This window comes from Clinocottus analis, unplaced genomic scaffold (assembly GCF_023055335.1).
Source record: "Clinocottus analis isolate CAN_PGR_092001 unplaced genomic scaffold, fCliAna1.0.p SCAF_26, whole genome shotgun sequence".
In the NCBI taxonomy this organism is placed as follows: Eukaryota; Metazoa; Chordata; class Actinopteri; order Perciformes; family Cottidae; genus Clinocottus; species Clinocottus analis.
Window position 1 is genome coordinate 2,021,109 of NW_027175998.1, and position 23,475 is coordinate 2,044,583.

Genomic DNA, 23,475 nt, shown 5'->3' on the forward strand with positions numbered 1-23,475 from the left:
CCGCATACCAACATGACTTAATAAGCGCAGCGCGGGTTTCTTCCGGCCAGCAGACGCTCGCAGCATCCCGGCGGTACCAATTTGACAACTTTTTTTATTATAAATATTTATTCCCCCGTCCCTCTGCTCCTCAGCGGGCTCTGTTTGCCATCCACTCCCGGGAGGCAACAGCAGTTCCGTGGTTTAAACCAACAAAAAAGGAGGCTGCTCGGTTGTTTGTTTTTTTGTTTACTTCGGGGATCCGCATGGATGTGTTAGCGGCAGAGGGGACGTCTCCGCCGGGTATCCGACTCCGGAATCGGCCGACGCAAGTGATGCCGATCCAGAGGAAGGTCCACGCGAGGCGGAAGAGACGAAAGGAGTTGGTTTTAATCCAGATATGTCTGTTCGGCGGCTTGCTCCTGCTCGTGAAGGGGTTTTCCTACTTGGCGGAACATTCAGGTGAGGACTCAGCCGCTTGTTCAGCCTCCGGTCCGCAGCCCCGGGACGCCGGGGAAGGGTTTGAATCCCTCCGGTAGTTTGCTTGTTTGATTCCCGTCTGTAGGTAACAGTCTCCTGTTAGGCTCAACGTGAACCGTCTTTATTTTCTCAGCTTCTCGTGCTCGTAAAGAGACATTCACGTCAGGCGTTTGCATGACGAAAACCACCCTTCCTGTTGTCACTTAATCCCATGTATCACTCTTCATTTCCGGAAGCTTACATGGTGGTGCATGTACTCAACGTCTAAATGGACTGTGGTTTCATTGTGAAATCCTAGTGGTGTGCGAAAGCCTTCTCCTATGGGGACGAAAGTTCCTCCTAAAATCTCACTTGAGTTCTATTCCCAAAGCACAGCATTTAACACAAGTTTATATCTTGTTAAAATATGATTATTTTTTTTCATCTCTTCATGGGAGATCTGCTCCTGGCTGAGAGATGCAGAGACTCCTGTATGTTCAGGTGTTTTAGCTGCAGAGCGCTGAAATCAGGGCAGTGAGCACCCGGGTATCAACCAGGGCATTCACACCAGGGCATTAACACCAGAGTATCAACCAGGGCATTAACACCACAGTATCAACACCAGAGTATCAACCAGGGCATTAACACCAGGGCATTAACACCAGAGTATCAACACCATGGCATTAATACCAGGGTATTAACACCAGGGTATCAACACCAGAGTATCAACACCATGGCATTAATACCAGGGTATTAACACCAGGGTATCAACACCAGGGTATCAACACCAGAGTATCAACACCAGAGTATCAACACCATGGCATCAACACCAGGGTATCAACACCATGGCATCAACACCAGGGTATCAACACCATGGCATCAACACCAGGGTATCAACACCATGGCATCAACACCAGGGTATCAACACCATGGCATCAACACCAGAGTATCAACACCATGGCATCAACACCAGGGTATCAACACCATGGCATCAACACCAGGGTATCAACACCATGGCATCAACACAGGGTATCAACACCATGGCATCAACACCAGGGTATCAACACCATGGCATCAACACAGGGTATCAACACCAGAGTATCAACACCAGGGTATCAACACCAGAGTATCAACACCAGGGTATCAACACCAGGGTATCAACACCAGGGTATCAACACCAGAGTATCAACACCAGGGCATCAACACCAGGGCATCAACACCATGGCATCAACACCAGGGTATCAACACCAGAGTATCAACACCATGGCATCAACACCAGGGTATCAACACTAGGGCATCAACACTAGGGTATCAACACCAGGGTATCAACACCATGGCATCAACACCAGGGTATCAACACCAGAGTATCAACACCATGGCATCAACACCAGGGTATCAACACTAGGGCATCAACACTAGGGTATCAACACCAGGGTATCAACACTAGAGCGTCAACACAGGGGCATCAACCAGGGCATCACCACTAGGACATCAACACTAGGGCATCAGCACTAGGGTATCAACACAGGGCGTGTACGCCAGGGTACATTTCAGGGTGTACACAACAGGGTGTATACAGGGTAGATAGATAGTTACTTTATTGATCCCGCAAGGGGAAATTGTTTCGCTACAGCAACATTTATACACACAGGTAAATACATATTTAATATAAAAATGCAGACTTTCTAAAAATAGAACAGAATATTATTTAATGAACTAACTAAACAATAGTGCAAGATGTAATCAAACAAAAGTCTTATTGCAGAAGGCAGGAATGATCTCCTGTATCAGCGGAGCTGGTATGCTGTGGTATGTAAACCAGGGTATACTAGAGGGTGTAAACCAGGGTATACTAGAGGGTGTAAACCAGGGTATACTAGAGGGTGTAAAACAGGGTATACTAGAGAGTGTAAACCAGGGTATACTAGAGAGTGTAAAACAGGGTATACTAGAGGGTGTAAAACAGGGTATACTACAGGGTATAAACCAGGGTATACTAGAGGGTGTAAAACAGGGTATACTACAGGGTATAAACCAGGGTATACTAGAGAGTGTAAAACAGGGTACACTAGGGGGTGTAAAACAGGGTATACTAGAGAGTGTAAAACAGGGTATAAACCAGGATATACTAGAGGGTATAAACCAGGGTATACTAGAGAGTATACAACAGGGTATACTAGAGAGTATACAACAGGGTATACTAGAGAGTATACAACAGGGTGTAAGTCAGGGTAAACTCCCCTCCAGGTTACTGTCTCTCTCCAATTTCATGTCAAAGCTCTTCTGACTTCATTCGTAATGTCAATGGATCAAAATGCAATCCGATGAAACCTGGATAAAGAGTAGCTGCTGCGGTACCTCCTAACAGCAAACATCTGTACCACTTGACGTAACGTCTGCACGATTCTCTCTTACTCTTTTTATCCGTCTTCGACCGTTCCCCCAACACTCCACTTGATTACTGAGTCAGCGTCAGCTAAAGTGAGATGTATTTATCACTTTCTATGGACAGAAGGCCCGCATGAATATTCATACACTCATGATTTGTGCATCATCAGTGGGACTCATTCTTTTTTTCTCCCCCCCCCACTCCCTTCCCACCCCCTGCTGCGTATCCCGGTTACATGGAAATGCAACAGTGCTGTTTTCCCTGCATGTGCTCAACGTCGGAGTTGAACAAGGGATGACTCCGTAGCACTTAATGCATTTCTCTTGTCCCGATTGCGTGGTCGTTAACTCTTAATCAGCTTGCCGGAATATCAATTAAAGTTGATTATTTATGATGCGCTTAATGAAGCTCTGCTCAATTGAGCTGGATGCCGTGAAGCCGGAATCGGAGCACTCAACGCCTCCTCGCAGTGGTGCATTAATCATTCCCACACTCCTCTCCTCTCCCTCCTCTCCGCGGGCAAGATATAGCGACAGATAGAAAGCGGGAGGGAAGAGTAAAGCGCTGGCACGCGAACCTCGCTGCCGCTGTAGCTGCCCTGTGAGATGGAGTGAAGGTGAGCCCAGGTGAGAAGTTCAGCCATGCCCCGAGGACTATTGAATAACTGGGCTTTTTAATTCTACCTGAATCCTGCTTCGCTTAGGCCAGACTTGTAGTTGGCAGGGTGGAAAGGGCAGTGTGCTCCAGCTGGGCCCTCTGAAGTATGAAATTAATTCATTGGTGTTGCTGCTTTCTTGAAGAATGTGCAGATGTAGCCACAGTGGGAGCCCCACTTTGCGCGCTCTGCACTGTTGCTCCACCCCCCAAGAGGATTTTGTTTTGGAAAATCATGAAATTCCCCCTTCAATGTATGAATTGGGAGAGGGGAGGGAGGGAGGCGGGGGGGGGATACCAAACTGGAACATCTGTGTCGCACTCCTCCAGCTGTTCCCTACCCCACTATTACATAACGAATCAAACTTTAATGTGACAGAGAACACAACCCTGCACATTAAAAATGAAACAAATTGCTTGACACGCACTTTTCTACCTGCGACATCCCAGCAACACAAACATGTAACTGACACAAAGAAGCCAAAAATGGTAAAAACCTTCTTTGGTGGTATTTTGTCCAATCGAATGGGAGGATTATATCATTGTAAAAATGTTTGGATTTTTGAACAATTGCCAATTTCCCGTTGGGGTCCGACGCTGTGTTCACACAACGGAGCCACGGGAAAACTCGGGCAAGAAATTTGCAAGACGCTGTGTCGTGAAAGCCAAACGGCGATGAGATGCTCCTCCTGTCATCAACAACTATGTGTAGAAATGAATGATAATGCATATATGGTACAAACAATGACAACAACACGGCCGTATTTACGCCCAGACGACAGATTTTGAGTGTTGATGGAGCTGCTACAATGTTAGCGTAGCCTAGCTCCATTGAGAAAAGAAGCATTCTAAAAGTTATTTGTTTGTCGTCTAGCAGAGAGAACCAACAAACTATAAATCTGCATCATATTGTAGTTTTATCCATTCATTGCAATTAAATCACAGCAAAATCTGTTTATTTTTTCATCATTCAGATGTAAAGCAGCAGATGTGTGGCTTGCTAGAGAGAGTAAATCCAATCCATATGTCTTTAAACAAGATTTCAGGTCATGTTTCAAGTTTTTAATCGAGAATTCAAGTCTCAAGTCTTTTGAAATAGAGTCTAACTCAGTTCTCAAGTCTTTGAGCAAGGGTCCAAGTCTCACGTGTTGAAGCTATATTCAATTAAAAAAAAGTCAAATATTATTTTTTTTTAGTCCAGGTCAAGTCTCAAGTTGTTGAGCTATTGTCCAAGTTGAGTTTCAAGTCTTTAAAATAGATTCAAAGTCAAGTCACAAGTGTTCGAGCTCGAATCCAACTAAAGTCTTTCAGCTTGTCCAAGTCAGCGTATCTTGGGAAAAAAGTATTTCGCTCATAGCTGGCATCAGGTTTTTTGTATATGAAATCATCTTCATTAGATGCTGCACTGAAACGTCCTTGAATCTGTTTAGACTTTTCACTGTGCCAAACATCCCCCCTCCCCCCCCTCCCTAGGTTTCCATGTCTCCAGCCACAGCAGCGACGGCCAGGAGAGATGGGGAGGGAGGAGGCTACTGCAGGAAACGGACAACAGCAGCCTAGAGGACGAGGAGAAGGAGGACTCTAAGAACTGCACTGCTCCAGGTAGGACAGAGGCGGGATGAAGGAACAAATCACCCCACATGTTCGGTCTTCCCAACCCTCTACTGTCCCCCCCCTCCCTCCCCGTACCCTAACCCCCCAATTTCTCCTCCTGATGTGAGGGTAACCCAGATTGTGAGGTCGGATGATTTCCCATGAGCACAGGCTACACAACAGTCGGTGACATTCTGGCTGCCTCAGCGGTTTCCTCATTCGCTCTCCGTCACACTTCTTTTTTAGGATCCTGCGGATTTCACTTTCACTTTCCTCCAGTTCGCTTTTACCCTCCCCGTCTCGCACCAACTCTGTTTTCGTCTCTCCCATTCCCTCCCTCTGTGCTTCCTTAACGTTTTTCCTTCATTGTGGCCACATCTCCGAAAGAAGAAAAAAAAATCCCAGTTTCCATGGCGACCTTTTTTTTTTTTATCTTATCATCAACCGGCGACTTCTCTTTGAGGCACTCAAGGAGAGCGTGAGAGGATGTTGAAGGTATTTTGTTTGTAATGTTGAAATCACTCAGTCCAGTTAAAATGATTGACATAAGCCACATAAGGGATTTTATTCAAAGCTGCTATAAAAAAAGGCTTTAAAGTTATAAATAAACATTTCTTGTTATGTAGGCTAGACTATTTCTCACTGGATTATTCCTAACGAACCTCACCGTCACTCGTATCCGCGGCTATTTTTAAATGGAAGTTGGAGATGGGATCCTGTCGTAATTGATCCGTACATGACGGGTGTGGAGATGGCTGCACTGCGGATCACACTGACATTTGTCTTTTCTCTTCACTTTGAGCGGGAGACGACTGACCTCCTCTCGCAGGGAGGAGCCGGTTCTCTCGTGAGCTCATTAAGGAAAATGGCGGTCATCAATCTTCTTTCTGACCCTCCCAAGGTCGCTGCTGTCATCTATAGCGGGAGCGTCGGTCAAAGTTCAACTTATTCTCTTCTCCTGCTTATTATACCGTAGCTGCCCTTTGCTCGTCTCGGGCTAAATTTACAGCAGAATACCTGGGTGGCTTCAGCCCCTGCCACCCTCTGGAGAGCTGCAAGGGTTGGCTTTTTTCCTTTCGAAAAACGACTATTTTCTGGAAGTCTTTCTCACTCTGGTGATTTTATGCTCCCGTCTCTGGTGTGAGACAACAAAATGCAGCTTTGTGTGGAGTTATTGAGTCATTCTTTATTCCACTGTTGAAAGGGAATAATCTGTGTGTATTCAAACGCTGATGGACGCGTGAAAAGAGGGATGTCGAAGCGGTACGCAAGGGCTGTATAGTCGTCACAACCTCGTAAAGGCCCTCGTTTATGGAGGACTTAAAATGACTTAAATATGAATACATAAATGCATGAATACATACAGGAATAAATAAATAAAAGCTTAAATAAAGTAGTATGTATTTAAGCATTTATTCCTGTATTTATTTGTACTTAAGTCATTTTCTGTCCTCCATACTCGTTGAAGTGACTTGTTTTGTCCACCAGGTTTTGCATCCATGAAAAAGTACAGTAAGTGTGTTACATGTTCTCAACAGAGGGTCCGTTGAGCCAGCATCTGTTGGGTCTGAGAGCGACGGGTCAGAGAAGTAGAAACATCTGGAGGCGTTGAGAAAGAAGGGACGTCACCAGACCTCTGCGGTGGCATCTCGTTTCCGCTTGAGGTACCGCGACTAGCAGAACACACCTCAATCTACGGCCAAACCGCCGGCGGTCGGGGTGCATTGTGGAAATTGTCGGCTCCAGGTTTTGACAAAGAAGAATAATACAATGCGGAGAATATAGAAGACTGATATCGCTTGTTTTCTGGTTCGCTGCTAGCGAATCAACACTCGCTAGCAGCTCTGGGAGGCAGCAGCTAGTACCAGAGTGCTTTGAGCCAAATGCCAACATCAGCATGCTAATAAAAGATTATTCTTATTCATAACAGGTCATCATTCAAGCCATCACCTGTAGTATCACATACATGTCCCGCATATTTGAGCTGCTATCTCCCGATTTGGACTTCATTTGAAGCTAGAGTCTGGGTCCGGTCCCGTAGGAGGAAGCAACAGTTAGCCATAAAATCTCTGTAAATGCATTCATGAGCAAACTGACGCGTGTTTCATTACAGCCATGGAAAGTTAAAGTTACATCTTCTCTCTTGTACAGTTCCCGAGCCTCCGACTCCGCAACTACTTCACCTCTTTCCATCGTGGCATCTCACCTGACTAATTAACCCGTTGAAAACTCTGGAACCAATTTTTGGCTCCAGACATCCTTTATGGAAAGATAAGGACTGAAATAATCAGAAATCTGCAACAAAAATCACAATAAAAAAAAATCCCTGTACCTGTTACGAAGGAGTTTCAGTCCCAAAAACGATGTCGTTCGGTTCAAAAATGGAAAAATGATATATTATATTTTATGCTAAAAGATTGTCTGAATGGGGCATGCTGCTGGGACTTCAAATGGATGCGGGAGGAGTTTCCAAAAGGTTAAAAGCAAACTTGTCTGGAAAAAATGAACACTTGAAAACACACGATAAGAATGTATTTTAAAAGAACGTATTGCCGTGTAAATTGATTCTGTTTTGTTTCCTTCAGAGACATATAAAGAAATTGTGTTATCCAGATGGATATTTAAACAAATGTAATACACACTGTAATCTGATTCTTTAGTTTGGCTCACTGACATGGAGATCTAGAGGTTTCGGCTTCCATCTTCGCATCCACTCCAGACAGTACTTGTTTGAAATGTTTCAGTCTGGGTCGTAGTGTTTGAATGACCATCAACGCTTCCAGTTCAAACTGGTAATTGATCGTCAACATTGGGTGGGGGAGGGAGGGGGAGAAGTCCTCACTCAGTGCGGTTACATGGATTCGAATTACTGGCTTAGTCCGACTAAAATCGAATTATCCCGTTCATGTAAACACCTTTATTCGAATAACTGCGGTCCGACTACGATCCGATTAACACCCCTGGATAACTCGATTCGATTCGATTGATAATTCGAATAACGCTGCATGTAAACGCTGAATCGGATCGGAACTGGACAATGCGTTTGTGCGCATGCTCAAGATCCCGCCGCCTCCTCCCTCCCTCCCTCTCAGGTCGTGACCCGGAAGTCGAAAGAGACGATAAGTTGTCACGGCCGGCAGAAACAAACAAACGTAAAAGTCGGGTTACGAGCCGCTAGTACCTTCGGTGGGTGTCTCCGCTAGCTCCCTGATGTAGCCAGCTAGCGCTGCTGCTAGTTCCCTGTTTGCTCTGCGCTAGCTCCCCGACAACCACCGAAGCTAGCAGGGTTCTCTCCATTATGAAGAGTGAAGAGGTCAAGCGGAGGTGGCTGTATCACCACTACATGGAATGAAAACAGCGCCACCTGTCGTATCGGATATGACATGCATTCGGCCAATGATTCGATTTATTCACTGCCATGTATATTCGGATAACAGCAGTTGCCCCGAAAGAGAGCATAGTCCGACTAAAGCAAGATTCGAATTAATACCAGCATGTAAACGCACTGACTGATTGGTGGTCAAGTGCTGTAAAGGGCGACACACACTCTTGCAACTACAACTGCGGCTGGCCACGCAGTTGCATCGATGGACTCGTATTGGTTTATGGTTCCCGCCCTTTTCTAGCGGGTCTTGCGTGCTTGCGGGTATAAATGACCCTTAAGCCGAGGGAGCGAGGAGGCGGTCAGACCCCATCACTCTTTCATTTCTCATTCAAGGAGCGACGAGGGGAAGCTCATGCAGCGGTTGGAAGCAATATTTACATGAGTATCTCTCGACCTCTGCCGCCTTGAGGTCTGCTAATAAAACATCTAAAAGAGAGTCTCCTGGCTCGAGGAGGGCGGTGAGTTCAGATGCGGTACGCGTGTCCTTGTCAGTGCGTGCGCGCTCGTCGCCGTGGAGGTGGTACAAAACGGAGCCCTCCTGCTCTTGACCTCCCCTTTTGTCATGCAAAACAGGCGCTGTTCATTTCGTTGACGTCGCCGTCCAGATGCGAGGCCCGAGGCCGCGCCGTCCTTTGACTTTGAGAGGTGGGAGACACGAAAAAAAACAACAATCTGTTTTTGCACATGTCCGAGCAGATTATTCACATATTTCATCTGCAGTAAATGCACACGCACACCCGTGCACTCTTTCTTCCTCCTCCACCCGACACACACACACACACACACCGCCACTGTCCTGATGCATTCGTCTCTCAAACACACAGGTGGAGCTCTAACCCCTGAGCTGTGTGTTTGACGGATAGCGGATCTGAGGGGTGGGGGGGGGTACCCCGGTCACGTGAGCGCTCCACCCCCTCCCCCCCTGAGGGTGTCCTCCTCCGTTATTAAAGATCCTCTCAGCTCGGCTCCGACGCAACACTCCATTTTAGGAAAGGAGGCTGCTCTGACTTAATCAGGGCTTCCCTGTGACAAACCGTCCGGAGGAGAGCCTAGAATAGTATTGATTAATGCGAGGGCGGCGGCCCTGGTCTCTGCAGCCCCGGAGGAGGGAGCGTGTGTTGGTCCACACGGGCGGCCTCCTGCCTCCTCCTCATAAGGCCCAAGTAGGTACGCATTGCCGTAACGCCGCAGATGAATCAATCCTGTCAGGAACGCGATCGCTCCCTAATACCTCCAGTAATCAAAAGCAAGTGATTTCCTCTGAGAAATCAATTCTGTTGTATTACAATATTAGCTCTGAGTGGGCTGCTGCCGCCTCCCAACGCAGTGGCGGTATTAACAGGCGAGGTTCCCTTCTCACTCCGCCTCACTCTTCTCCACAGCAGGCGTCCAACGGGACTCCTGTTGGACTCTCTTCATTCCTTTTTGCTCACGTGTCGTCTTCCCGCGAGGAGCCAGTGCTTCCTTGCCTAGCTCCTCTGCGAAGGGAAAGAGGACAAGGGTTGGTTTCCAGGCAGCAGGAGAGGCACCAGACACCTTTTAAAAAGATCGGTGTGAGTGAGAGCATATTGAGGCCGCTAGTCTGGGAGGACATGGCGGCACAAAGAAAGTATCACTGCAGCCATGTTATACCTTTATTAGACTAATAGAGGACAGGAAACGTCGAGTTCAGAGAATGTGAAGTCCTTTTTAGGCCATGGAACATGGATTACGTCGCGAAAGTGGCGTCACAAACGTGTCACAAAGCGAGGGTATCTGCAGAGGAGGACCCAGGCAGATAAACAGAGGGCTGATGTCTGAATTTTTGGTCTTTATGTTTGTAGTTAATTGTTGAAACACCTTAAAATAAAGTTTATCATCCAAAAACCTTCACCAATGATTCAAACGTAGAAAAATATTGTCGTTATTTATGCGTTATTATGCTGTGATTTTGCTGGTCCGGCCCACTTGAGATCAAAATGATCAGCATGTGGCCCCTTCACTAAAATGAGTTTGACACCCCTGCTATAGAGTCTGCTTGGCCTGACAACACTATGCAACATATGAATTAATCAGAATGCACAAAACACTTTGCAGACTGTACATTTGTGTGTGCGTTTACTGCAACGCACTAACACAAAGTTGAGAGCTGACCTTTAGACCTCGAGGTCAGCGGTTATGGAGAAGTTAGATGAAGTCCATTTCTGTTGTCGCAGTGGAAACGGTACTGAGAGGCAACTATGATCTATAATACACCGAAATGACTTACAGAGTGTGTTGTTTTAAAATATGCGGCCAACATCTTTAGCACACGTTGCTGACAGTAAAGATAAAGAGACTTTGGGGGAAATGTGATGACGAAGATTTGGCATCTCTCTCAAAAAAGAAGAAGAGAAACGAGCAATTAAAATGAAAGAAAGATGAACACAAAGCTCTGCGGCGATAAACACTCGAACCTTTGATGCACAGAAAGATTCTCTCTCCGCTAAGCCGGCCTAACGCTGAGGAGATGGGCTCTATATATTCTCCAGTCCTTCAAGGGGAAAACCATGTCAGCTTCGCTCCCTTCCTTCATGACTGATCATCACATAACGCTCCGTGAGGCGCCTGCTGCTTCTGGGAGCCACTGTTTGCTCTCCATCTCCATCCTCTCCCCTTCCACGATAAACATGAATCTCAATGCAGCTCGGATGAACCCCGGCTCCCGCGGTCCGGCTGTTCAGCCTGCGTTACCATGGCGATGTGAGTCATCGGCCCTGCACCGAAGGCCTGGGGTTTGTGCCTAAACCGCGGGTTTGGACGCTCTGCTGATGGGACGCTGGGCTGGGATGAGTGGACCAGAAGGCCAAGGCCTCCTGATGGCGAGGCAGTGTCTCTGAACACTCGTGTTCAGGTTACACATGGCCTCGCATTTCTAGAGCGTCTTTCTGGTGTTCTGACCACTCAAAGGGATGTGCACTGCACTCACACGCACACAAACTCCTATTCACACCCGTCAGTGACACAGTTTTCAGCCTCTGGAGCTCCTTGGAGTTCTGCATTAGGGGCTCAGAGAAAGAGAGATTTGTAGAGTTAGGAGCTGTTCAGTATTGCCACAGCTGAGTACAGGAGCTGCAGGGCAGTAATCCAGCCTCACACACAGGTTACTGATCCTCTACGAGGCCTTTACCAGCCTTCAGATCAGCCTGATCTATTTGGAAGTGAACCCAAACTCTTCTATCGGAGTTTACTGAGACTGACTTGTAGTTTTTGTTGCGTCATGACGAACTAGTTTTGTTTGGGTTCTACCTCCAAACGGAGAGGTTCAGATACTTTGGCTTGAACTCATCCTCTCACTGCTCCTGTTAACCGTTGGTGGAGGAGTTTGGGCAACAGAGAAATCCGACTTCAGCCCCCTTTTGACTCCCAATCCGTCAGCTCTGTGAGGGGGGGCTGAGGGGCGGGGCTAAGAGAGGCACCCACATAACGTCGGCGAATGAGCTTAGAGAGTTTTAGATTGTAGATCGGGCTCCTGATCGAGCGAGATTTTCTGTTTTTGCTTGTGTGCCTGTGTGTTTGGTTAATTAAAGTCCCGGCTAACAGCTGATCCGACTGTGTCGCGCTGCCACTATTGTCCCTGCTACAGCTCTCTACCATCCAGCTCCACTGCTTCTCTTCTCATGGGCGTGTCCATGATTGCAGTCGTCGCGGGGCAAACGGGGTTTCCTCGCCGCCCCACCAAGGACAAGAGGATCAATGTAGCAGAATAACCCCGTAGTCATGAACTAGTGAGTGATGTGTCACACTCTAACCATGCACAAACTATTTCCTCCTCTTCCGCTGAAGGATACGCTCATGTGTGTATTGTGTGTGTGTGTGCATGCGCGCTACAATCTGTGTAGGGAAAGGGGAAAAAGTGGGAGTCCTTAAATGTCACATTACTCGGCGCGGTAGCTACGCTCACGACATGCAATGTGTCAGCCCGCATCACCATCGCCCACTGAGCATGTGCAGAACAGGCCCGCAGCCCTCCACGTGCGCTCCAAACGTGCACGAGATGGAGACGGGATGAGCTGGTACAGATCCCCGAGGGTGGGAGATGCAACTTTAATCGCCTTTTTTTGGGTGTTTTTTTTTGTTTTGTTGAGTGCCATCATACCCTCGCCCCCGCCCCCACCTCCACCCTTTAGGAACAGACAATATTATTGTGTTCTTGCGATTGCGTTGTGCCTCAGTGAACTTAAGCGCAGTGAAGTCCCAGTGAGACAGACGTGCGAGCGTCTGGAGCTTCTCTGCTGCGACACATTTCACAATGAAACAGGACATTACAGAGGTGAGCAGTTCCAATCAAACCCTTCATATCTGATTGGACAGCGACAAAAGTGGACTGTTGGCTCCACACCACGCCTCCCTCACCTGTTGTCGGATCAGGAGGAGGAGGAAGAGGAGGAGGAGGAATGGGAGTTGCTCCGTGTCCCTGCAGAGAGGCCGACCTCCCTTCATGCCACCAGCTTCACCGCTCCGCCGCCGGCGGAACCTTTCTGGTGTTTGAGCAGTGATTCATCCATCAGGACGGATTCTGGTTCATTTCAACCTCTGTCTTGATTTGGTAGTTTTGGCCATCGTTGTTGTTAATATTGTTAATGATGTCAAAACAATCAAAAGAGTGTTGACCAAGCTTTCAAATACGTTTTTTTATATTTGTTTGTGATGAGGTAGGACAGGAATTAGTGACTCAAACTTGAGGACAAAGATATCCTTGTCAATGGAAATAATGTCAGAACTAAGACAATAAGAAGGATAATATGTGCAGACGGGGATGTAATCTATATTTCATTGAAATGCCAAACTGTCTTTGTGGGGACTCACTGCAGACACACGAGTGTCATGTCATGGTGTGTTTGTACTGCTCTGTCTGTCTGCACGCACGCACGCACGCACACACACACACACACACACACACACACACACACACACACACACACACACAGTGAAATCCTCTCTTGAGCCTTTACTCTAGAGGTCGGCTCTGGTCTGTACCAAACTAGTGTACAGTAATATGCTTACTCATCAGAACAGCAAAACAGCACACACACACACACACACACACACACACACACACACAGACACACACACACACACACACACACACACAGTGTGTGTGTGCCATCCAGAATCCCCCCCCCCCCCTTCCCTCTCCTCTCATCATCATCTTACCCCCCAATGCCAAATCTAGCCAGCGGTTCCTGTTCGTTTCCATGACAACGGCCTGAAAGTATTATGTCATCAGTGAGAAGCAAGTAGGGAATAATTTTACACACACACACACACACACTCACACACACACACCCACGGACTTTGTGTTGTCTTGTGTCTCTTCGTAGCCGCTCAGCGTCTCTCCGTGCTCGTTTTGAATGTTTTTCCAGTGGGTTTGCGTCTCTCTCGTTATTTTGTGTCTGCTCGGAGTGATTGTTCTCCAGCAGCAGCTCTGAGCCCACTTTCCCGATGGGAAGCGTCGGCACTGAAAGGAAACAAGCTGGTGCCGTCTCCGGCCGCGTGGAGGGGTTGTAGTCTGGACGTAGAGACGAGGAAGTCTGCTCGGCTCATCGCCAGTAAACCTGTAAAGTATGCAGATTCCCTGCTGTCCAACAGCCTGTAACTTTCTCCAAATGAGAGATTGAGAGAGTCCCCAATTAATAACTGTAAGAAGTGCACGCGTCTCCTCGTCAGACATGAAAAGTCACTTCCACTTTCTTCAGTCAAACACCAGTTATTATCCAGCGGGAGAAATGAAGAGATGGAACGAGAGAGCAACTGAGCTGACAGCAGTTTGTAACTCAACCCGTTGAAAACTGTGGAACCAATTTTGTCTCGAGTCTCCTTTTCCCTGTGTTTGAGTGTTTTTTCCTGTGTTTCAGTCGTCGTAGGAACCTTAAATTATTTCCAAAACTTGTGTTTATTGTATGTATTTGTTAAGTATAGTCTTGGGAAAAAAAATGTACATCTGCAAAAGAAAATCACTTTTAAAAGATATTTTGATCGTAACTATAAACATCCAGCATGATATGAGCCAGATTCCCCCAAAATGCCACCTCAAGCGGTTAATAAGACACCTTTTTGGAAAGATTAGGACCTAACGAATCAGAATCTGCAACAAAAATCACAATAAAACAAGGACTTGGCCTGTTATGAAGGAGTTTCAGTCCAAAAAAAGGAAAAAATACATATTTTATGCCAAAAGATTGTCTGAATGGGGCATGCTGGAACTTCAAATGGACGCGGGAAGATTTTCGCGCACGGTTTCCAAAAGGCACCTTTAAAAAGCCAGTCGAAATGGCTGAGAAAAGTCTGAAAAGCTTTAGGCTTTCTGGGAAATCTGCGTCACAGGAGACTAATCAATGAACTAATACAAGAGTATCTGTGTCGGGAGTCTCTCTCCGCTCTGTGGATGAAACTGCCGATTGTGTGGGCCGTGAATAGCCGTCTCTGTCTGTACAATGGGTATCATCTGACGGTGATGTCTTTACAGAGACGTACGCCTGTCCTCGTGCCCGTGGAGAATCATAACACGTTCATGCCCACTGAGACGGGACCGTTTTTTTAATTTGGCGGCGCTTTCACCGACCGGCAAAAAAAAATCCATTCCGCACCCCTGCAGCGACGGACACGTCTGAAAGTTCACTTCAGGGATTCGGACATTATGGATCGTCTGCGCTCTGTTTTCAGGACTATGGACAGCGTCAACCCTGCCGACAGGCTGCAGGTGTTTCTATGAGGAACAGTCTCAAAGTAATCGTAACTGATGCTTATATACATATTTATAAAACCCCTCGCACTCGTTTAGCGGCAAAAGACCCAGCCAGCATGTCCATGTGGGGCCCGTAAGGTTTAAATTTGGGCTGCAGATAAGAGGTCCAGGTTTCCACGGTGGCCTTACCTGTGTTTGCCCATATGGGTTTTCATGTTGGATTTTTTGATCTCACTGTCATTGGAGTATAAAAATGCATTCTGGGATGGCAGCATTTCATTTTGTTCTGTTGTTTCTCTTTTGTCGTTGGAGTCTTCAAAGTTGTTGTAGTTTGCACAGTAAATGTTCACATTGATAAATCATATGTTGATTTAAAAATGATATCACACACACACACACACACACACACACACAAACCAATCACTCAATCTCCATCATATAACTGGCATCTATACAAAAATCATGTATTGGCCTACAATGGGAAAATGGTTGAATCTGGTGGAATAAACTAAAAATGTCAAATATCACTACTTTTCATAGGTGAGGCCACCGTGGAAACTGCAGACAAACCCACTTGGGACCCTTATCTTCAGCCCCAATTTAAACCTTATGGGCCCCACATGGACATGCTGGCTCACACAGTGTTTGTGTCTCTTTGTCGTCGTTTGGTATCTCTTTGTCGTTTCTTTGTAGTGTAGTGTGTCGTCGTACTGGTCTTTCTGAGTCTCTGCCTGGTCAGTACGTGTCTCTCTGGGTGACGTTTCGTCGGGGAAGGCCTGGGGGGGAGGGGGATGACACTTTGGGCCCCTCGGCCAGTTACCTTATCCCTTTATACTTCCTCTACGTTCACAGCCTTGTAGTGTGAGTCAGTTTTAAATGACCTTTGTGATCAAAGTTGTGAGTATCCACTGGGATTATTACAGTAGGTGATTGAAGGAGAGCTCCAGGCCAAGAGCTAGAACACCACTGTATGCACGTGCCCTCCTCTATAAATAAACCCACACACTCGCTCACATTCATGGCGTTTATGTGGCGACGTGATGATCTGCACCCTCGCGACTAGCCAACCGACAGAACATTCATCAACAACTGACTGTTGGCTTGCGGCCTTTTTTTTTTTTACGACCCGCAGGACAAACAGGTTTCTTTTGGGGTTTTTTTTTATGAATGAAAGTGAACCCGCGAGCCTTCATGGTCTCTCTGCACGCCCACAGTGTCCATTAGCAGCCACGCAGAATCCGAGGCTGAGCGTGACGGCGTTTTCAGGGTTCCGGCTCCGAGTCTCACTTATTGTAACGGTTGACTGTGACGTCCGTGATGAATGTGAAGGTAACATGACTCAGTTCTTTTGTTGCAGAGGAGAATGAAATGCAGCAGCGGGATGAAAGATATGCCACGCAGTCTGGCACGGCGCACTGCTGACAGACATTTATGCAGAATAGGAATATTCAAACCCAGTTTGAGGAGGATAAAGAGAGGTTTTCACAGCGTCTTTTAAAAAAAGACTGCAGCTATCGCGACGGGAGCCTGAAGGAAAAGCAACGAGCTCCGGCGGGAAGAATGTGCTCTTCCCGTCAAGCTCAAGCCTGATTGCTGATTGATACATCGACTGCCACTGATTGTGCACAGTGAAGAAAAGAAGGGGACTCTGGCTGTGTGTGTGTGTGTGTGTGTGTGTGTGTGTGTGAGTGTAGCGACCCCTTTTCCTTCCTGTCCCTTCCTTTCTTATTGCTGAGCGGTCAGTCCAGGTGCAGGTTCTCCTCTCTTAACTGCCCCCCCCCTCCCTTTCTTTCCCTTCCTCCGCCCAAACAGCGTACTAACTGCAGTGCGTGGAGTCCTCCGGCGGCATGTGGAGCGCCTCCTCCAGGTTCAGGCCGGCGGTCCACTGTTCGCGCCCGCCTCTCCGCCACTTAAACACACTGCGCCCCGAGGAGACACTCGCTCTGTTGCTATGGAGTTGGTGTTCAGGCGAGCACGCACAATCAAAGTGGACGGATGGGAGCGCAGCGTTTACAATTTCTCGGCTCTGTAGATGAAGTGTGAAATGGACTTCGACAGACGATGAAAGGGCGTCGTGATCTTGTATTTATCCGATTAATACCTATAGGAGTCTGTGGCTCAGGGGGAGAGCGGTTCCATCCCGGGCTCCTGTCCTCGAGCTTTGCAGCAGCCCACCGCTCCTGTTGCTGAGGATGAGGATGAAGATGAGGATGAGGATGGGTTCAGTGCAAGTGTCACATTTCACATTTTATGCAAACTCCTCCCAGAGGGTTTATTGGATTCCTTTCCCTTTTCGTTTTCTGGGACAACCTTGAATGATGATGTCATAGCTCACATATTAATATGCCATTTTAGACACTTTACAGGTATGGAACTTTCCAACAATGCATCAGACCCATATTGAGTCATAGCGCCACCTACTGACCGGGGGGAAGTCAACCTAATGGGGCCGAGATCATCACTCGATCTCCACCCGAAGTACACCAATATCATGTTTAATTTTGCGCCGAATCATTTTCGGCGCCACGCTCTCCACACAGGAAATGGCACGTTCAGTCGTGCGCACGGTGTCTCGCGGTGACAGAATTTGGCAGCTGCGTATCGCCGGCGTCCTGCCGGTACCCCAGAGGTGCGAGGGTCCGTTCATGGCGGCTTGCAGCTTTAATCGTGAATTCTTTTTGAAGAAATAAACAAGAAAGAGTCAGACGGAAGCAGCATTTCTGTCTCTGCTCTCTGAAGGCCTGAATCTGGATTATTTATAGCAAGAGGAACGTGAGTTTGCACGTTCAGCGTGGGTTCTCTCTGGGCGAACCGACTTCCTCCTACAGTCAAAAGACATGCAGCTCCGGTCTAAATTTTCTACATATATATATATAGATATAGATATATGTCAGCCCTGGCAACCTGTACAGGGTGTATTCTGCCTTCGCCCAATGTCCACTGGAATTGGCTCCGGCCTGACCGATCCTGCCATGCGAGCTGTGAAGCCGGTGACTATCACCACTGGGAAGCCACAGAGGACAAGTGTGTGTCATGTCTCGTCTCTGCTCGACTGAACGCATGTTTTCCACTTGAGTTGTTTACAGTTTACACCATTTTAAACCCCAGGAGGGGTTTTTGCAGTAAACGTACAGCAGTGGTTATGGAGGCATCAGCTGTAGGTGTGTGTGTGTGTGTGTGTGTGTGTGTGTGTGTGCCTCCATGTGATTTCGGGTTGGAGACAGAGCGCCTTGAGTTCAACTCAGTTTCTTGGGCAAGATGCAATAGACGTCGTGCCCGCTGCCATCTGCTGTCACCAAAGGCAGGAACAGTGGCAGGAACAGTGTGTGTAGTATAGTTTGTGTGTCACGGGGTGGGGGATGTTGAGGACCCGAATGCAGATATAGACCAGGGTGTAAATAAGCAAAAAAATTGAGAAAAATGGGGTGATGGAGTGGTGCAGCAGGCCGGGCAGAAGAAAGCAGGGCTGGCAGAGCGTGACAGGCAGACAGGCTGGTGACAGGCAGACAGGCTGATGAGCCGGAGGGGGATGATGACAAGGTGAGTACAAGTACATGAAACCAGCTGGATTAGACTCAGAATAATGAGCGCCAGAGAACTACAAGATACCACAAAGTCGCAACAACGTGGGTGGAAAAAGGGGCAGATAAACTGCTGAGGAGATGAGTTGATGGAAGGCAGCTAGGTGGACATAACAGGTGAATGAGTAGTAATCAGGAGCCACACACACACACACACACTCACACAGAGACACACTGGGGGTCCCAGTGCAGAGGAGGACTGCAGCCACTCTAACATGGAGATGCAAATAGGTCAACGTATACTACAAAACAGTTGGAGGGATGTCATCTGTTCCCTTTGCTCTCATTTTGGCGAGGGGATTGAAGGCTGAAATGAGACCAGCGGTAGCTGGAAGGATGATCTGCGAACTTGGTTCATTCACTCGTCCCCTGAGCGGGCCTTAATGAGGCAGAAGACTTCCTGCTTTCTAAACGATGACTCAAACCTCGTGTCCTCTTCTGTCTGTCCTTTGGGGGGAACTGGATGAACTCGGGGCAAGTCGTGGTAACTTTGGCCTCTGATCTTTTGTCCTTTATGATCATTTCTCTCCGTTCTCTCTCACTCACACTCTCTCCGTCCGCCAACTTTTCTCTCAGTCTCACTCTCTGGACTCCCATACAGAGAAGTGAGGTTTTCACCTGCCTCCACCACCCTCTCCATCTTTGCCGTACCCTGAATATTCCACAAAGTTCTCCCTCTCGCCCTCTCTTTTTTAGACGGTGCCGTCACATTGTCCTCCTGTGCTCCCTTTTTTTTTTCCTTTCCCTGGTCTCCTTTTGCTGTTCCCAAAATGTCACACTGTCACTTACATTTGGGCAAGTCTCTCTGCGGGGCTCCCTGTCAGCACACATGACCTCCATAAGTTTTCTTCCTCTTAGGTTTGACCTATCGGCTGTTCATTGAGATATGTTTCCCGCACCACACAGTGCAAGAACACAGACATATGTACACGCAAACACACACACACACACACACACACTCACACACACACCCTGTTCTAACCCTGGTGTGTGTCTGTCTCTTCCAGCTCTGCACGAGTTCCCTACAGACCTGTTCACCAACAAAGAGAGAACAGAAGGAGCCGTGGCCCTCCACGTCCTGTGTGTGAGTATTCAGCTCTGCATTTGACTTGCAAACTGCTTTAGTCCCGCCCCTGGCGCCGATTGGCTAATCGTTTACTCCACTTATTCGTCGGTTCCTTTTTTTTAAACGGGGAAACCGATGTTTCATGTCCCGATGGCTGACGACCAGTGAACTTAAACTGGAGTGGATGTATTCCAGGTGTGGACCCAGACACACACACAAAGACACACACACACACACACACACACACACACACACACTCCGTCCTGCTGATACTAAAGGATCAAATGTGGATCAATAAAAATAGTCCTTTACTCTGGTTTGAGTAATGTTTGCTCAAAACTACAGTGCCCTTGTGTTTGGGGAAATGACTGAGCCTTTTAAAAAAAGGCTCTCCTCTCCTCTTGGTTCAGCTGATGCATGCTTCAGTGAGCCAGGTCAAGGCTTCGATGGAGCCCGTCTGCCGTCACTCTTACAGGCAGAATGTTCCAGTACAGGATGACCCATGTTGCGTCGTGCTGGCGGTCTCTGGGGGGACCAACTGTAATGAAAGCTCATCCAGCAGTGCGGCGTCTCCGGGGAACTTAGCTGTGCATAAACGGAGCACTAAGAACTACAGGACGGGGCCGCGTTGCCGCGATGTTCCTGACATTAGAGGCGATGTCACTACTTACAGCACGGCCACCCTCTGAGTTTGCCTTTCCCAGCAGCAGAGGGGCAAATGGAGGTGACCTTTTCTGGGATGCTTGGATATTAAAATAACAAACCCTCAAAATACAGTATATCATCACAAACTATTTCCCTGGGATGTTTAACCTTTAAAGTAATGCACTCTGTGTCATTACACAGCAGGTGCTGCTGTACTTTGTGGAGAAAACCACTGTTCTCTGTATTCCAGGACAGACAGTCGGGGCTTATACCTGCAGAGTTTGTGGTATAGTTGTACTGCTTTGCATTTTTTAAGTGAGAATGGGCTGTGGTCCACTGTGACATGAATATATATATATCCATGTATATTTATGACCTCAAAAAGGTTTGGAACGTTGTAGGAAGTGAGCTAGAGCGAAAGCTAAGTGAGAGCGCTGTCTCCTCGACCTCAGCAGAATACACAAAGCTAAGTGCCAAGTGCCTTTATATCAGGTGTTAGAGCAGGGCTGCAGCTAACCACGATGGACGCGATTAGTAAACTATTAATAATGAAATTAGGGCGGCTGGCATTAACGTCAGTTACAGTGCAGAAGCCTCAGTTTCATAACCGCGATAATTAAAGAAGCGACGATATCTCTGTGTTCTGATTCCTGCAGGGAGACACGTTTGTGTGTCTGCTGAAACCTCCTCGGATGATAGCTCCATGTGCGTGTGTCTGTGTGTCCGTGTGTGTGTACGTGTTTGAGAGAGTCATGAAGCGTTGCTGTAAACATTTTAGAGGGAACCAACACTCCAGCATTATATCCACCAAAAAGTGCCTTAAATCAGCAGTGAGGGAGCATTTTGTACATAAAATAGCAGGGAGTAATGTGAATGGCAGATTAATTACACAGTTTAACCACCTGAGTGTGAAAAGAATAGCCGAGATTCAGTAAAAATATGCAATCTAAAGATCATCCTTGATGCTTTCCAGTCTGATAATGATGCTTATGAACAATAGGTCTAGAGGAGAGCTCGTAACGTTAGTAACACCGACAGCAGACGAGGCAAATGTAAATAACAAGGAAAAGGCGATTCAGTGCAGACATGGAGCTCTCGTCGTAGCTCTGCTGCTGAAGAAGGAGGAGGGTGAAATGATATAGTTCATCGAAATTAACTATCGCGAACATCAGTGTCCATTCCTACCACATCTACCGGCTTAAAAATAGTAGTTCAAGTTGCTTAATTTGATTGGAATGAAAAGTTGAGATTATCCACACGTTTATGCATCTAAATACAAAAATGATTATTTTGGCAGCTTTTAACACTCAACTCTTAGCTATAAGCAGCTTATTATACTTTATTAAAGTTACTAATAATACTAATACTAATAATATTACAAAAAATACATGAATAAAAATACAATCTTATATTTCCTCATAATTTGAATAGTATGTTTTTATGCAAATCCCCTAATACATGACCGAGTTATTAAGATTCCCTGTGACCTTTGACCTTTTGCTTGCCCTGATTTGACCTCTCTTCATCTCAGTGAGTGATGACCTCGTACAAAAGGCACTGCGTGTGTGTACGTGGCTTATTCTTGTGTAGCTCAGCTCCCTCTCAAAGTACAATGAGACTCAGGAGGGGAAAGGAATATTGACTCTGTGTCATTATTTTGAAAGGCTTCATCATTACGAAGCATAAAAATATATTCATGCCTTTCCTTTGTTCACACGTTCCCCGTCAGTCTGTCGTCACTAACTGCCATTTTCTCTCTTGATCATCGCTATCTTTCATCTCCAGTCTGTCTCTGCTCCTCCATGCTCTGTGATGCCAAAGCTATGCCGCATAATAAAGCCGGAAAATAACTTGTCAAAAGGCTTCAATACAGGAGACTGTTTGCTGTCTTAATGAATCGTAACAACTATTTGGGAGGGAATTCTTTTTGTCACGAGTTTGAAAGGTATTTAAACATTGTCGTGTGTATATTAAAAAAACGACATGTATCAGGACAAGCTGCCTGAGCTTTATATTGTTCGTTAATACTTCCAAAATGTTTAGTACCGTAAAAGTCGGGTTACAAGCCGCAACTGCCTTCAGTGGGTGTCCCCGCTGTAACAAGCTAGCGCTGCTGCTAGCTCCCGGCTGCTACTAGCTCCCCGCTGCTGTTAGCTCCCCCGCTGCTGCTAGCTCCCCGCTGCTGCTAGCTGCTACTGCCCGTGCTTCCTCTGCCCGACTCGGGCGTCGAGCCGAGGCTGGTCCTAGCGAGGAGCTAGCGAGGAGCTAGCGGGGGAACTAGCAGCAGCGCTGGCTGGCTACAGCAGAGAGCTAGCGGGGACACCCACCGAAGGTAGCAGTGGCTTGTAACTCGACTTTTACAGGAACTTCTTTTTTAGAAGTTTCGGGAAATTGTTCAAAGTACAAACGCAATGTTCATGCTGCAAAACACAACCATAAAGCAACACAAGAAAAACCTTTTAAAGGGACAGTGGTAATGTTTAGAGGTGCGAGAGGTTCTGCTCCAGAGTGTTTAACCTCTAAAACAACAAAGGAATGGATGGATACAAGGGAAAGGGGCTGTCAGCCAGCAAGGTGAAGTGCGGTAACAATAATCGAAATGTAGCGTACATATTCCTTCTCTTAAGCTGTCTAAAATACGTCCACAGCAGTACATTGCTTTGCTCTCATGCTGATACTGCTGTCTGTTTCTGCAAACCATATCTCCTGTAGTAAAACCCTTTGGATAAGAGCCTCACACAACGTCAACACATCGCCACTGTCTCTTTAAACACCATCAAACCCTCAGAGATTTTGTAACGATGCAAACTACATGTAAAGGTCAAAATAAAGCTTTACCTGAACGTTTCCAACTGTTGTATGAAAAGAAAAGAAAAGGCAATATGGCTTTATTTATGATATCATTTTCTTCTGTTATTCCAGGTCAGAAGTCAGGCCAGCATGTTTAAATGAGAAAACTAACTTTCCTAATTAAAAATGTATGAAGTGTGGTCCCACAGATTTGTTATTCATCATTCT

The 23,475-nt window shown here is 46.9% G+C and overlaps 1 protein-coding gene across 1 annotated transcript in view; it reads left to right on the forward strand.

Moving 5' to 3' along the window:
• The window catches only part of LOC137794895 (sodium/potassium/calcium exchanger 3-like), a 35,682-nt gene continuing 12,207 nt past the window's right edge, over positions 1 to 23,475 (forward strand). Inside the window, exons 1-3 of the mRNA XM_068592017.1 lie at positions 1 to 441; positions 4,955 to 5,083; positions 19,754 to 19,830. Coding sequence (XP_068448118.1) covers positions 246 to 441; positions 4,955 to 5,083; positions 19,754 to 19,830 — 402 coding nt within the window. The 5' untranslated portion in view covers positions 1 to 245. The remainder of the gene's footprint in view (positions 442 to 4,954; positions 5,084 to 19,753; positions 19,831 to 23,475) is intronic.